Source organism: Macrosteles quadrilineatus, unplaced genomic scaffold (assembly GCF_028750875.1).
Source record: "Macrosteles quadrilineatus isolate MER2022 unplaced genomic scaffold, UCM_ALF_1.0 Scaffold_1__1_contigs__length_201487025, whole genome shotgun sequence".
Lineage (NCBI taxonomy): Eukaryota > Metazoa > Arthropoda > Insecta > Hemiptera > Cicadellidae > Macrosteles > Macrosteles quadrilineatus.
In genome coordinates this window covers 182,213,637-182,227,537 of record NW_026542594.1, presented here as the reverse complement: position 1 = coordinate 182,227,537, position 13,901 = coordinate 182,213,637, and the positions used below count along the sequence as shown (strand labels likewise).

The 13,901-nt window shown below is 33.4% G+C and overlaps 1 protein-coding gene across 2 annotated transcripts in view; it reads right to left on the bottom strand.

Annotated features, from left to right (window-relative positions):
* Positions 1–13,901, bottom strand: part of LOC128991185 (mucin-2) — a 106,412-nt gene that overhangs the window by 31,969 nt on the left and 60,542 nt on the right. For both annotated transcript variants that reach the window (XM_054413968.1, XM_054413969.1), the window contains exon 3: positions 4,474–4,528. In XM_054413968.1, coding sequence (XP_054269943.1) covers positions 4,474–4,528 — 55 coding nt within the window. The remainder of the gene's footprint in view (positions 1–4,473; positions 4,529–13,901) is intronic.

Here is a 13,901-nt window from a genome sequence, read left to right as displayed (position 1 = left end):
GCTAATTTGTTACAAAAGGCGTTATATGAATTGCTGCTGTTTAGTTTTATATTCGTAATTAATTGTTAAAAAATAAACGAACCCCTAAGTGGCGTGGAAACAATTTAATACTATCCTCTTTGGCTTATTTAGTTTCCAGAGTCCAACGCCCATTTCCATCTGTTTCCCTTAATTTCCATAGTTGCAAAAGCAAGAGTATGGGAACTCGGTCAAAGTGAAATCTACCACAAAGAGCTTCCACACGCCCAGTTCTCACATCTAAAGTGACCAAAACGCCACAAACTCAAATGAAGTTCTCGACTAACTACAAAGATTTGTATTGTTTCAGAATAAAACATTAAAGACATCCTCTTAAATCTCATGAAACTATCTCATGATGAAAGTACTTTGATCTAATAATGAGAGTGAGGAAAATCAGTTTACATTGACGTGATCTACTCATGTAACTCTTTGTTGAATTGAATAACATTTAAACTAAATCTTAAAACACATTCTTGTATATTCTTCTGCGATTAATACTTTAGACTGAAATAGCGACCATACGAAGGTAGGTATTTTAAGCCAAAAGTATGAATGTAGATGAGAGTGTAGGATGAAAAAGTAAACATTTTACCGTATGCTATACTCAGTAATAAATTAAAAGTTTAGGAAAGGAGAAAAATATATTCAGGTAGAATAAAAAGTAACTCATTACTCAATTTTTGTATCGTAAAGAAAAACTCAAAATTTTAAACACGTAGGAAACATTTAACCTTCAGTTTCAGTTGCTGCACTATCGTTTGTAATATCAAGGACCAAAATACTATTAAAATACTATAAAGAAGAGACGTATACTAAAATCTGTATTCAAAAACAAATCCTACCTCAAAATATCGAGCCTACCATGGTTATATATAATATTCTTGACGGTGAATTGGCAACAACAGCGTGAGCTAATGTCTGTCAAACGAAACTGCAATTTTCTTTTCAAACTTACAATTGTTCCACAGATTCTGCCAAATCAAATGAAACAAGAAACAAACTACTGTATTTATTCTTTGCAATGATACTATCTGCTCGTTTAGCATCACAACACTGGACGACGATGGGATTTTCACACGTACAGTTTTATTGACCATAGTTATGTCCACGAGCTGAGCTCATTCCAGTGTTTTATATCGTCCGTATCTGTCAAAAGGCGACAGCGACAACGGGTGTTCAACTGATTTACAGAAGCACTGCAGTGATCGCATCAGTGATTTCAAGGTCTACTGATTTCCTCGAGGACCCGTTTGAACCAGATTGATTGACTGAATTACTAAAATTACTGAACGATTACTGAAATTAAATGCTAATCAGGGCTAAACGGCTTGTAGCAAAGATGTTTGTTTTTCAATCCTGCTAGATTGGGTTAGCCGGGTTTTTTACTAACTGTCCTGATATAGGTGGTGCATTCGTTGTACAGGAACTCAAGTGTATTAATTTACGACTACGATACACATAAAAGAGCAATTATCTGGCAACCTGACCATATTAATGAATCAAATGTCAAATATCAATGTGTAAAACCGGAAATGAGGTGTACATTTATAGAAATTTTCTCGCAATATGTAGTATAATATTTATGCATACAGGGCAAGAACTGGAAGAACAAGAAGGATAACAACTATAAATAGTTGATTTATTAACAAAAGAAGATTGGAAAAACAGACACACATTTGTTGTACTCTCAGGTTGTAACGGTCTAACTAATGGTTCCCATCCTGAGGTCTCTTGGTTCATATCTTTCCAAGCAATTAAAAAAATGGACGTAACCAAATGGTTCATTCTTTTGGCGTTCATTCTATTCTGTCTTAGACTCATAATAAAGAAAACCAATAATGGTATCTCTCTTAAATAGAGATTACCCTAGACGCCATGTGTTAAACACTATTTGTCACATACATTTCTTTAGTATCACCCCTACACGACTTGCTCGTGTATCCGGTTCGAAGGACCATAAACGCTCGTGCCACGGTCGGTCAAGAGTGGAACTGGAGCAAGGATAAGACAGAACGATATCACACCAGTTGCGTCACACGCTCATTTGGACACGGCTTTGGATGGACAGGCCATTGTGGTCGGATGAAATCAACTAAAGTGAAGATCCTTGGGTGAACTGGGGCGAAGAATCGTTTGGATTGAGATTGATCTTGGAGTTGGACTTTGTGGCCTAGGTAAGTTTGTGTCACAGTGGTTAACATGAAAGAGTGGAGGAGATTGGATTGTTTGAAGGTTTACTGAGCACAAACTCAATAAGGGTCAGTCATAGAACTTAATTCTAGATTCAACAGTAGACATCCATATATGTGGACCGTGTTTAATTTTGGCAATAGGAAACAGTTGAATAAGCCTTTGCCAGAATGGACAACTGTCAGGCTATTTTCTCTATTTGTTTCCAATACTTTAAACGTTGCAAAAAGTATTCATCAGTTACAATAAGCTGAGTTTTTTAGTTTGGCTTGGTTGGAAACCCGTTGTGACAGAAGTCATTAACTAATCAAGATCATAGTAGGTTTTACCTTTGTCAAATAGTCCAACGATTAATATTGGGCTATGGCCTTTCATTAGCATCTTTCCAACGATTAAAACAATTGATATTCATGAATTCCTAAAATGACTACCTTAATAATATTTCCAGAGTCAAGCCAGATAGGCTATTTCAAGTAGAATCTAACCCATTAATATTTAACCATATTTTTACATTGCTTAATGTATGATCGAATAATTAAAATAAGGTTCACTTGCACCTCCTGACCTAACCTCTTCTGTTTCTGTTGGAGGACGAGCATTGCGACATTCAAGGTCGCGGAAGACTTCCCAGCGGCACGATATCGTGAAGAATCTTCGTGACTCCCTGAGAGCTTTTTGTCATCTTCGTCTTCCAGACGTTTATGAATATGAACGTCTAGTAAATTCGTTACTACTAGACGGAGGAAATAACTTCTAGTATACAACATAGTCCTTTTCAAAAATTCCGTTTCAACAAATGAATCCACTAATGAAAATGAATGGACTAAGTAAGGCTCAAATAATCCAAAGTACACATTTTGAATGTTTCAGTGCGTGATGTCTTTCTAAAAAATTCTTAGAAGAAGGCATTGAGTGTTATGTATATCTGGACTGGAAATCGTGTGAAATGTTTCCAAAGGGCAAACCATTCATGGTTCGCTATTTGAGGGACAACAAATAATACCGCCAGTGAAAGATGATTTGCCACCAATAATAGGTTTCCCAGAAAGGATGCGTGGCATCAGAGGCGAAGAATGAACGGGAAGATTCTCCATTTGATTTCCTTATAGGATCGTTATGTCCTTGGACGCATCTTTACATCGTCTCAGTCGACATACCGAGAGTACTTGATGGGAAAGCACCGACGAAAGTTCACGAAACAGTACTTCGTGTGTAATAACTATTTGTAGATTTGTAATGTTTGGTGATTTAAGTACCAATAAAAATTCCTTTTTTCTAGTTTGTACTTTCACAATAGTCCCTTTATTGAAGCTAGAGCGTGCTTTTGTAATAATTTATGAACATTACAGAAATATTGTACAACTTTAAAGTATATTTCCCATGATTGAAAGACATACTTTGGATGAAATTTCATATTAGCCTATTTAATTCCGTAAATAATCATTTATTGAAATCTTCCAATTAAATTACGTAACTTACTACCATTTGATGAAATAGATAAAATAAAATAAATAATGTAATTTAAAATTTACGTTGAAAATAAACTAAGGTGGGATGGGATCACAGAATTACTAGCGGGGACTGTTCTGTCAATTTCGTTGACTGGTGAAATGCATTTTTATCGATATCCAAAACAAACAATTAGTAAACAACACTTGAACCAATTTCAGCTCTATTAACCTAATTCTTGAATTCTCTTCTGCGATTTCAATAGCTTAAGGCTGTATGAATCATCAGACACATATATCACTCATAAGGGAAGGAAAGTTAAATAATCACTGCTTGAGGGCTACACGTTCAAGATAAAAGAAGGAATTCACGTATTCCAAATTTGACTGAAAGGGCCGTTTTCACGACCAAAGGGGAAACTCTGCAAATTGGCAGTGTGTGCCGATGTTATGCAACGCAAGCAGCATACGGTGGAGTTATGCACACAATCAAGATGCATAACTTGACTCCGTTGTCATAGTTATGCTAATCTAGCTTTCTAACACGTTACTGTCATTAATGTTTTATTACAACCCCTATACAACAAAGGATACTTTGGTATTATACCGACCACACCTAATAATTATAACCTAACCTAACCTAAGGGTGGACTATGTTTTAGGTTAGGTTAGGTTGGGAAGATTTTGTTATTTTAATTAAAATCTTATTTGGAAGTAGATTTTTTGTGGTCGGTATAATACCAAAGTACCCATTCTTCACATCTAGGAACAAAAAGATAAATCCCCTTTCCACAGAGTAATCATGAATACTTACGAGAGACTGCGGTGGAGATGAAGACCACTGATAACAGGGTCGACAGCTGCCTCATCTGGAACAAATTATAATTTTTTTAAACTCCATGCTTTACGTTTAGAAAACTTCATTCAAACCTAACATATTTCATTATGTCCTTTGGTTGTGATTAATAATCACTGCAATTGTGATGAATAACTACCTAAAATTGTTGATTTGATATTCAATTTACTTATACTGAATACACTCCTATGTACATTTTTGTCATCCTTATGGATGGAACTGTAGCAATATGGATGGAACTGTAGGCAATTAAAAATATTCTTCTAGGGGTGTGTCGGTAACGAAGTCTTAGGGAAGTCACTACCAGCACGGCCACCTTTAACTCCCATAGTTAAAGGTGGCCGTTCTACCAGTACCGGAAAGCTGACCAAAATTCAGGTACATGTATGTGTGTGCACCTGTGCATGTGTTCATGTACACCTGTGGTCAAATTTAATGAAATTAGGTTTGTAGGTATTAATCAATAATATCTCCAGGCTTTTGATTGGTAATGGAAACTTTCCTATGAAATCCATTAAATCAAATCAAATCAAAATCTCTTTATTCCTGAATTAATGTGTTACATGTTTGTTAAAAATTGTGTGTACAGGAAAAATAATTCCCAAGTAGACTATCCGTCTGTGTTTGGGAATGAGTTGCTAATACAGCTATACACAGGTCCATAAACATTCAGGAGTACTTAGCCACTTAATGATGATAGTAAATAAAAAAATATTAACAAGATCAAGAGAGAAAAAAAAACCTAATTGCATCGAAACATCTAAAACTCAAATTTAGAGATTGTAAGTGGTATTTGGCAATGAAGGAAAAAAGTGATTTGGTGACGCATGAAACTGCAGAAATTTACGAGTACAACGATTTGAGTAATCCTTCTGATTGCTCCTCTGATTAAACTATGGTAAATCAGATTTTCACAAAAATGGCCAAAATGATTTTGATCAAAATTTACTATATTATCACCCTTGTTATAAACCAAATGGTACAATCCATATTGCTATAGAAATTACAATTCAAAGGTTATTGCATTTTTTTCTGATTTTCACATCCAATTTCATACATAGCTACTCCCACCCCCATGCTAGGTTGTTGACAAGCTAATGAGAGAATGTATGTGTATTGCTGACACTGTTTATTTTATTATGTTGCACGTAGATGACAAATCTACTACTGAGTCTGTTTTATTCAATGGCGGTAGTGTAGTGTGGTGATGTGTAAACAGCGTGGGTCCCAATACCCTACCCGGGAGCTTACCTCGACAATGACTCAAACACTTTCCCAACACTGCGTAATACTCAATGCTTTCACTGTAATAGAGATCCCCGCATAAATATGCATGATATGATAGGCTGACGCTAAGGTGAGCCTACACACCAACATTAGTGTAGTTCCAAATTTTTTTGTGGATTAGTTTGGAAATTAATTTCTGAGTTTACTGTTTAGCCTTTAAGTTGCTCTTACAATTCAGTAAGATTAAAATAGTTTGTGTACAATGAGTAAAACTTATTTGTACAGCAGAAGACTCCTTCGGTAGCTAAGTTTATCTAAGTTCGGGTTGATTGTGAAATCGGCTAAAAACAACTAATGTCTTAGGATACTGTTCGTCGACTTATCAGCCTTATGTGAAACCTAACGCACAGACAATTATAGCAATCTTTACTGTATTTACCATATTACTATACTTTTACTATACTATATTTTGTCTGTGCCTGAAACGTGCATAGTGTATGTTTCTTGCCCAGTAGACCGCTTAGAAAGGTTGACTAACCTTTTCCGATATTGTAAGATAAACTTTTCCGTGAGTACTATAAGTTTTCTTTGAATTCGTTAAAGCAATAATTTGTGGTCTTATCGTTTTCTCTGTTGAAACTGGGTTTAATCATACATTAAACCCCCCTTGTGTTGGTTAGTCTATGGTTTAATGCTATGAAATATAGTAATCATTAAAACCGTCTCTTTATACTTCGGCAAAATACACTCTTCAGCTAATCCAAAATAGTTTAAGGTAGATTGTTCAACGTTGCTAGTTATCTTCAACTAATTTCTTATGGCATTAAAAATATGAATTCAATTTTTTTTAAAGGCCACCATTTTCTAATAGGAGGCTAACTTCAACATTTCCAATGGAACACCTTGTATTTTATGATTGTTTTAGTATGTAAATACAATTTAAGAACGGTTTTTCGTTTAGGAACTACAGTGTGTTAGACTACACCTTGAAAAAGGAGGCTTGCTGTGTTCATTCTGCATCCTGTAGCTCATAAACAAGTGAGTTTGGAGAGGAAATGCTACTATTAAAAAGTATGAAAAATTCATTTACAGTCTAAAAACATCATAAAATACGGGTTGTTCCACAACAAAACCGTTTTTTTGGCAACCGTTAAAAAAGTAGAATTGAAATATGTATAATACAAACACTTGATTCACAATTAACAAAAGCTATTAGAACACAGATAAAAGTGACTCAATACAAACTTCTAACTAAAAACAACCTTACTTTTATGTACATAAAAACCTCCCACCTATATTTTAAGACAAATTAAACCCCAAAACTGACCACTATACAACAATATACAAACAATTATCATTTGTATCTCGCTCAAACTAACATGAAAGGTAAACTGCTAGCTTCTTTCAGTATAAACTTAGCTGGTGTGCTTGTAGCATTATCCAATCTAGGGCACGTCCGTCAGACGCATGTATTATACACAGTCGTAAGTCAGGATGGTCGGACTGCGGCAGGTCCGGATTACCGCACTGTCCGGCTTGACCAAATACGTCCGGTTGTCCGGTTATATAAGCGTTATATCACAACTACTTGTCTTGACCATCTTAGCCTACAGGTCAATTACATGGTTAGGTTAGGCGTGTCCCAAAACTATGTAGGATTTAAACGTTTTCTTTAATAATTTTATTCGATTTCTTTGAGAAAAACGCTGTGGCAGACATACGGGAAATCATTAGATCGAATAAATTAAGTGGCAGTTTAGTAAAACTAGAGGTCGTCCAGTGGTCAAAAACTCGACCAAAAGTATGTTATGTACAGACTTTTCTATTGTTCACCCCACCATGTAAATAAAACATGTGATTGGAATTTCTTCCATTTGTTTTGACTTATTTGTTTATATTTTGTTGTTATTTTGTCCCCAGCTTAGCAACCCATAAGGCCTATGTTAATTTTCTTTCATTTTAAATTAATTTTTGTGCTTATTTTTTATCCTATTTTAATTTATGGAAAGAACTCTGCACATCTACAGGAAAACATCTTTCTAACAGTGTGTATAGATTTTCCCTGCGATCCACACGAGCTGAGAAAAAAGGTTTTCAAGAAACATGCTAGCCTATGAATATATGTTCATATGGTGTCTTGCAAACATATGAAAAAACTTTGTCACGTTATTCAGCATTTCAAAAGAAAAAAAAAACTTACTATAACTGTGTCCTATCTCATTTCGTTTTAGTCTGTCTGTATGCGATTTTTACAAAAAAACATCCTCTAACTCCATAACTGCTTGAGCTACAGCTTTAAAATTCTGTAAAAATGTTTATCTTATTGGCCACTATGTTTGTGCAAAATCTAAATAAAACTCGTGAACAGTTGTCTTTATTTAAACAATGTTAAATTCAGAAAACTACTTTTTAACATTACAGTATTTAAATTAATAAAATTTAAGGTATGACAAGAATAAAATTTAACTTCTGAGTTATTATTTGTCCAAACTAAGCCTTACTAGATTTTACATATCCAGCAAATATTTTTTTAATATACGGTTCATGAAATTTGGCGTACAATATTTGAAAAAGCCGCAATTTTTAAATGGTTCAAGATTTTCGTTATGATTTTTTAATTTCATTTATTGTTCCTTATGACATGCTGAATAACGTGACAAAGTTTGTTCATATGGTTGCAAGACACCCTGTATAGGATATTAAAATATTGTTTTTGTTTCCTTAAATCGTAACTCAAAACCTTAAACTAAACGAAGACTATTTTACAATTGACCTCGAAAAGTAATCATATATCGACTGAACAATTCATCAAGTATTAATGCAGTAGTTTATTAGAAATGTTAATAAACGTTGTTTGAAAATGATAACATTTGTTGAGTCAACGTAAAATTTACAAGTGATTTGGAAGTGTTTTACAAGGGGAAAGCAGGTGGTAATTTTAATATCACAAGTAGAAAGCGACATCCAGTCATCGTCATGTCGTAACCGATTGACTGCGATTATCGATGCTTAAGTAATCGATACATCGATCATTAAGTAACATGTGAGGTGTAAGGAAGTGGAACTGAAATTCAAAACTAATAACAAATTATGCAATGAATGCTTTTGATTTTGATATATATCCTTTGCGTATAATGTTCTTAGACAAATTTCATCATTTTTACTATAGGTTACTATGAAGTAGATATTCCATTTCTATGTTTTAAGTACACTACAGCCGAGTTTACTATAAAAAATAAATAAAAGGTAATTCCTTTGGGCCGCCGACAAGGTATGTGTTGTGGAATGCCGTTTTTATTATCTAATACGATGACTTTTAATTCGTCGTAAACTTAAAGAACGACGTATTTCTACTAGTGTATTTGTATGCCCCAATTAACATACATAGTATAAAATATAAAAGTACAAATAGAAATGTCATGGAAGCACAGCCTATGAAAGGCTAGTAAAAACAGAAACAAATCTTTCAATAAAAAACCAACTGTGTACAGAGTTTAAGTATTGAAGGAATGCCTCCTTAAGTGTCCAAATTAATTACCATGCTCAAATTTAAGAACTTCAAAAATATATAAGTTATTTTACATTAAATTTAATATGAACTTAAACAAATAAATTATACTAATTGCGTTAAAGAATAAAGTTTTGAAGTAATTGCACAGTGGAAGGGAAAATATATAATGGAATGGTTTAATTTTAACCAAAATGAGATTAAGGGTATTATAAGGTCATAATGAATTAGGTATTAAAAATTAAAGTGTATAATTGCTCAGTAATGTTTACAAAAAATGTGGGAATTATTGACCTGCAAAGTGGTATTTTTTTTCAAATGTTAGTACAAACAAAACATTGAATCACAGGTCAAACAGAATTAACTGTTTGTAATAAAATCTTATGCCTAAGAAAATTATTGAATTTTCATCTCAAATACATAATGATGAGCTTTCTACTAAAAAATAAAATCAAACATTCTTATTCACAATTTTAGATAATTAAAATGTGAAAATATTTAATTTTCTTAAGGTTAAAACGATTTACTTAATGCTATTTTGTTCTGGATTTTATGAGCATTTTTCATTAGAAAGAAAATTCACAGGGAGTTAATTTGATCGATGAAATAACCTCCTTCAGTTTTAAATACGAAAATAATAAAATTAAATACAAATTAATAGTTATTGGTTTTTATAGCATAGCCTAAATAAAAAAAAAAAAAACAACGATTTTAGAGGTGTATAGTTATTATTCAAGTCGTGACTGTATGAAGAGCTACATTTTCTACGATAAAATACACTTAGTCAGTATTAATTAATCAAAACCAACCTCTTTCCCGCGACAACACAAACGCAACAACAATCCCACAACGACACTTTTTATAGTACAACCTCAACCTAACAGCAGTTCATTACTCTATGGAGACGTGACAATAATGGAGACGAATTGCAGGTTATGTTCATTGAACAGGCTTATCATTACCGGTGCTCAATCACACGATAATTCCCACTGATGAGGTTGGCATCCCTGTTCTCTGTTCTCTGATGAGATTGGCACCCCTGTCGCAACGCCTCGTTAGTTGGTGCAATCGTGCAACAATCACAATCAGCGAATCAGCTGTTATGTTCGTTCGCTACGCTCTAATTTATGACGACTGGTCTGTGAATCGTTCATGACATCCATGCTGTCGCTTGCATCGTTGTTGCATGCAGAATGCGTTTCTTTCGCAAGCAACGTGCATATTAAGTAATTGAGATACAGTACTTAGAGAGAAATTATTGGCGTTAGGCTACATACTCGAAGAATTCGATTTAATTTACTACAGTTTATTTTTATTTTGTTGGCAGTTTAAATGTACTGTTTTTTTTAGAAAATTCTAAATGTTCTTCTTCAAAATTCGGAGAGGGTTTGGAACCAAAATAAAAATCGTATATTCAATTACCTTATAAGTAGTGCGAAGTTGATCGTTCAATTTTGCTATTGTATTTCGACGTAAATACACATTAAAGAGGCCTGAAAATATCCTAAGATTATAAACCTCCTATTAATTACGATTAAAAAATAATAACATAAACAATACGAATTTATCGTTAATTTGACGGAAGTTTATATTGCAACTGTTGTCTTTTTACGGGACTTTGGAAATTCGCAAGGATTTTAAACTAAATAACAAAAAAATCTTCTGAAAACCTTTAACTCAAATTATTCAAATATTTTCCCCTAGGTATAATAGCAGAATGACCTCAATAAATCACCAAACTTGTCGGCGAAGTTCAATTTGCGACTCAGAAAAAGAAGGCAACATTTAAATCGCCTGTTTTTGATTTAAAAGAAAACACAATTAAAATAGTCTTTTTTTAAGAAAAATTTAACCTATTATTATTTTTATATAACTAGTTTCACTGTGGTTTATGCTATGCACCATCTAAACAGCTTGTGTGCATTTAAGTTCACGAATTTACTTAAAAAAATTGTTTGAACATAAACTATATCGTAAAATATTGAAGGTTATACTATGTTAATTTTAAGCATCGGATTTTCCTGGAACATGGACTATGAATTCAATTTTATATTGTTTTGTCAATTTTGCATAGTTGAAAATTACATTTTAAAGTTAATGCCTTTTGCAAAAAACCATCCGAATTGCTTTGCAAATCGACGTTCTATTTAAAACTGTTGCCATAGAACTTGAGTCACTAGAAATTAGAGTGTGTCAAAACAGTCCAGATAATTGAACAAAGTAATTGGACATTGATTCTGTAACCGATTTGTTTGGCAAGATCGGTCAAAAGAGATGTGAGGCCATCGCGAAATCGATTTACTTTGGAAATACTCGCTCGATGCTGAGCGAATCGAACAAAACGAACAAGATTGAAATGGAACAGAATAAAAAAAAAAGTTTTCTAACGATTTGTTTGAGAGACAAAATGAATCCAGTGCAATGTCCATTTACCTATTCAATATTATGTTTGTTTAGAACTGTTAGGTGAATAAAACTACTAAAATACGATAAATTCGTTGATTTTAGATCCACCCTATCAAGAGTGATCTACTCAAACAGGTCATAGCTGTCAAAAAAGTAGCCTATTTAAATTACATGTTCATAAACTGTTTAGTCTCTTGTTTACAATCTGACTGTGGTTAAACATTCTACTATAACAACTCACATTTAAACCGTTATAAAAAAAAGGTTGGTCAGCATGAATACATCTTTGAAAATTTACTTTAAATTGAAATAAATTGAACTTGAGGGGGTGAAGTCCTACAGGAAATTATCTTTTTGATTACGATTTGAAGGTGAGATAGATGTAAAGCTTAAAAATGACACATCAATCGTAAAATTCGGTTAAGTAGGACGGCTGGAAAAGGTTTCAGCAAACCTCCTTATTGATTCTAATATATAGATAGTTTTCTTTTCGTAATAGTTATTTTAGAATTAAACGATTCATAACTGCGATGTTTATTTTATTTATTTCCCTATTCAATAACAAATTGCTCGCCTATTTGTGTATAACGTAAAAATAAAATAATATATCAAATATTCAAATAGGCCTAAGTGGACTGCAAAATTTGTCTCAAAACAAATGTTAATATTTGGTAGTTTGATAACTTATTTCTTCAGAACAATATTTATTTAAATATCAAACTAGCAAACCTGTAAAAAAATTACCTGAACAGTTGAAGACAACGCCATTCTTCAAACTGACCGTTTTCATCTAGGGGTTGAGATATAGTACTAACTGGTTCTCACAGTTAACATTTCTTGCCATTGAAAATACACTCCAGTAACCTTGAAATGATACTCGTATGACCTTGGTAGTCTGGAGGCAATGGTCTGTGTAATCGTCTTCTTTGATATGTACACGATAAAACGTTGGTTACATCCGTTTAATGAGGGGGAAGGGGGAGTATGAATATAATTCTCACAGTTTGCTAACGTTGTGTTTATGGTTATTACCTGAATGAATCATAGAAATGTGGATTTGTCGGAAACCATCAAAACGTTTATTGGCACAGAGGAAAACTCATACAATAGAATAATATTATCAAGCTAGAAAATCAAACAAATATTGAGTAGACAAGATGAAAAGGTAAGAAGCGTTACACACCAAGAGACCAAAGTAATGCATTAAGTCTTACTATTTTAACAGCACTTTTCATTCACAATCATCTCCATGATCATTGTTGTTTTTAACAGTAGCATTTGTGTCGGTTTTGTCTGCTATTCTAAAATTAGACAAGAATGATTTTCCATACTGGAGATAGTAAAATTACTTTTTTTCTTTCGTTACATATGCTACCATTTAAAAGTTGAAAATGCAATTAGTCTGCTTATTATAATATATTGTGAACTTATTCGTGGATACCTACGTAAAATAAAAACTTTTAGAAATTTTCTTAAAATATATCAGGCATATATGGAAATTCAAGTTTTTTTGTTTTTCTGTGTTAATTTTTTAACATGACATTTCATTCAGCCAATTTTTTTACAGTCATTTACTTCATAAATATCAATGAGTACATGATCACCCGAAAGTATTTATTTCTTTTCAATTTTACAACCAACCAACTGAAAATTTTACGTGATCCAAGGTTTTACAGCCATCGCCTGCGCATTGTGGAAGTTGCCTCCATTTGCCGGACCATTAAGTCTTCATCAGATCTTTGCAACATTTATTACCCAGTTGCATTGTTGTATTTCCTTAGAACAATGAAGATTGTTCAGATGTGATCTACACACCGACATGTGTAAGCGTAGCTACGTACTGCAATACCGACAATTTCGACAGAACTTCATTGTGAACTTCTTTGCTATTCTGGGTGAGTGGGTGCGTCTCAAAATGTTTTGATTTAGAAAAGTTGCTTCATTGTGTTTATCCAATCTTCGAGAAATTTAAGTCAACATAATCTAAAAGTTGTCTATCGCCATCCCAACTATTGTTTTACTATGAGAAATGGTAAATTGTCCATGGCTATTAAAGAAGCATAAACAATTCCCAACCCTCAACGTACGACTTGACTGGACCGTGCAAGCTCAAAGAGGTCCAGACCAGTTCGAAAGGAAAACTTTCCACATTTATTTACCTTCCCTAAAGTGTTGCAGCAACATTAAATAATGTGTCATAATATTTTGTTTGCACTCAGTAGCGTTATCTTGCAATCTCTAACTT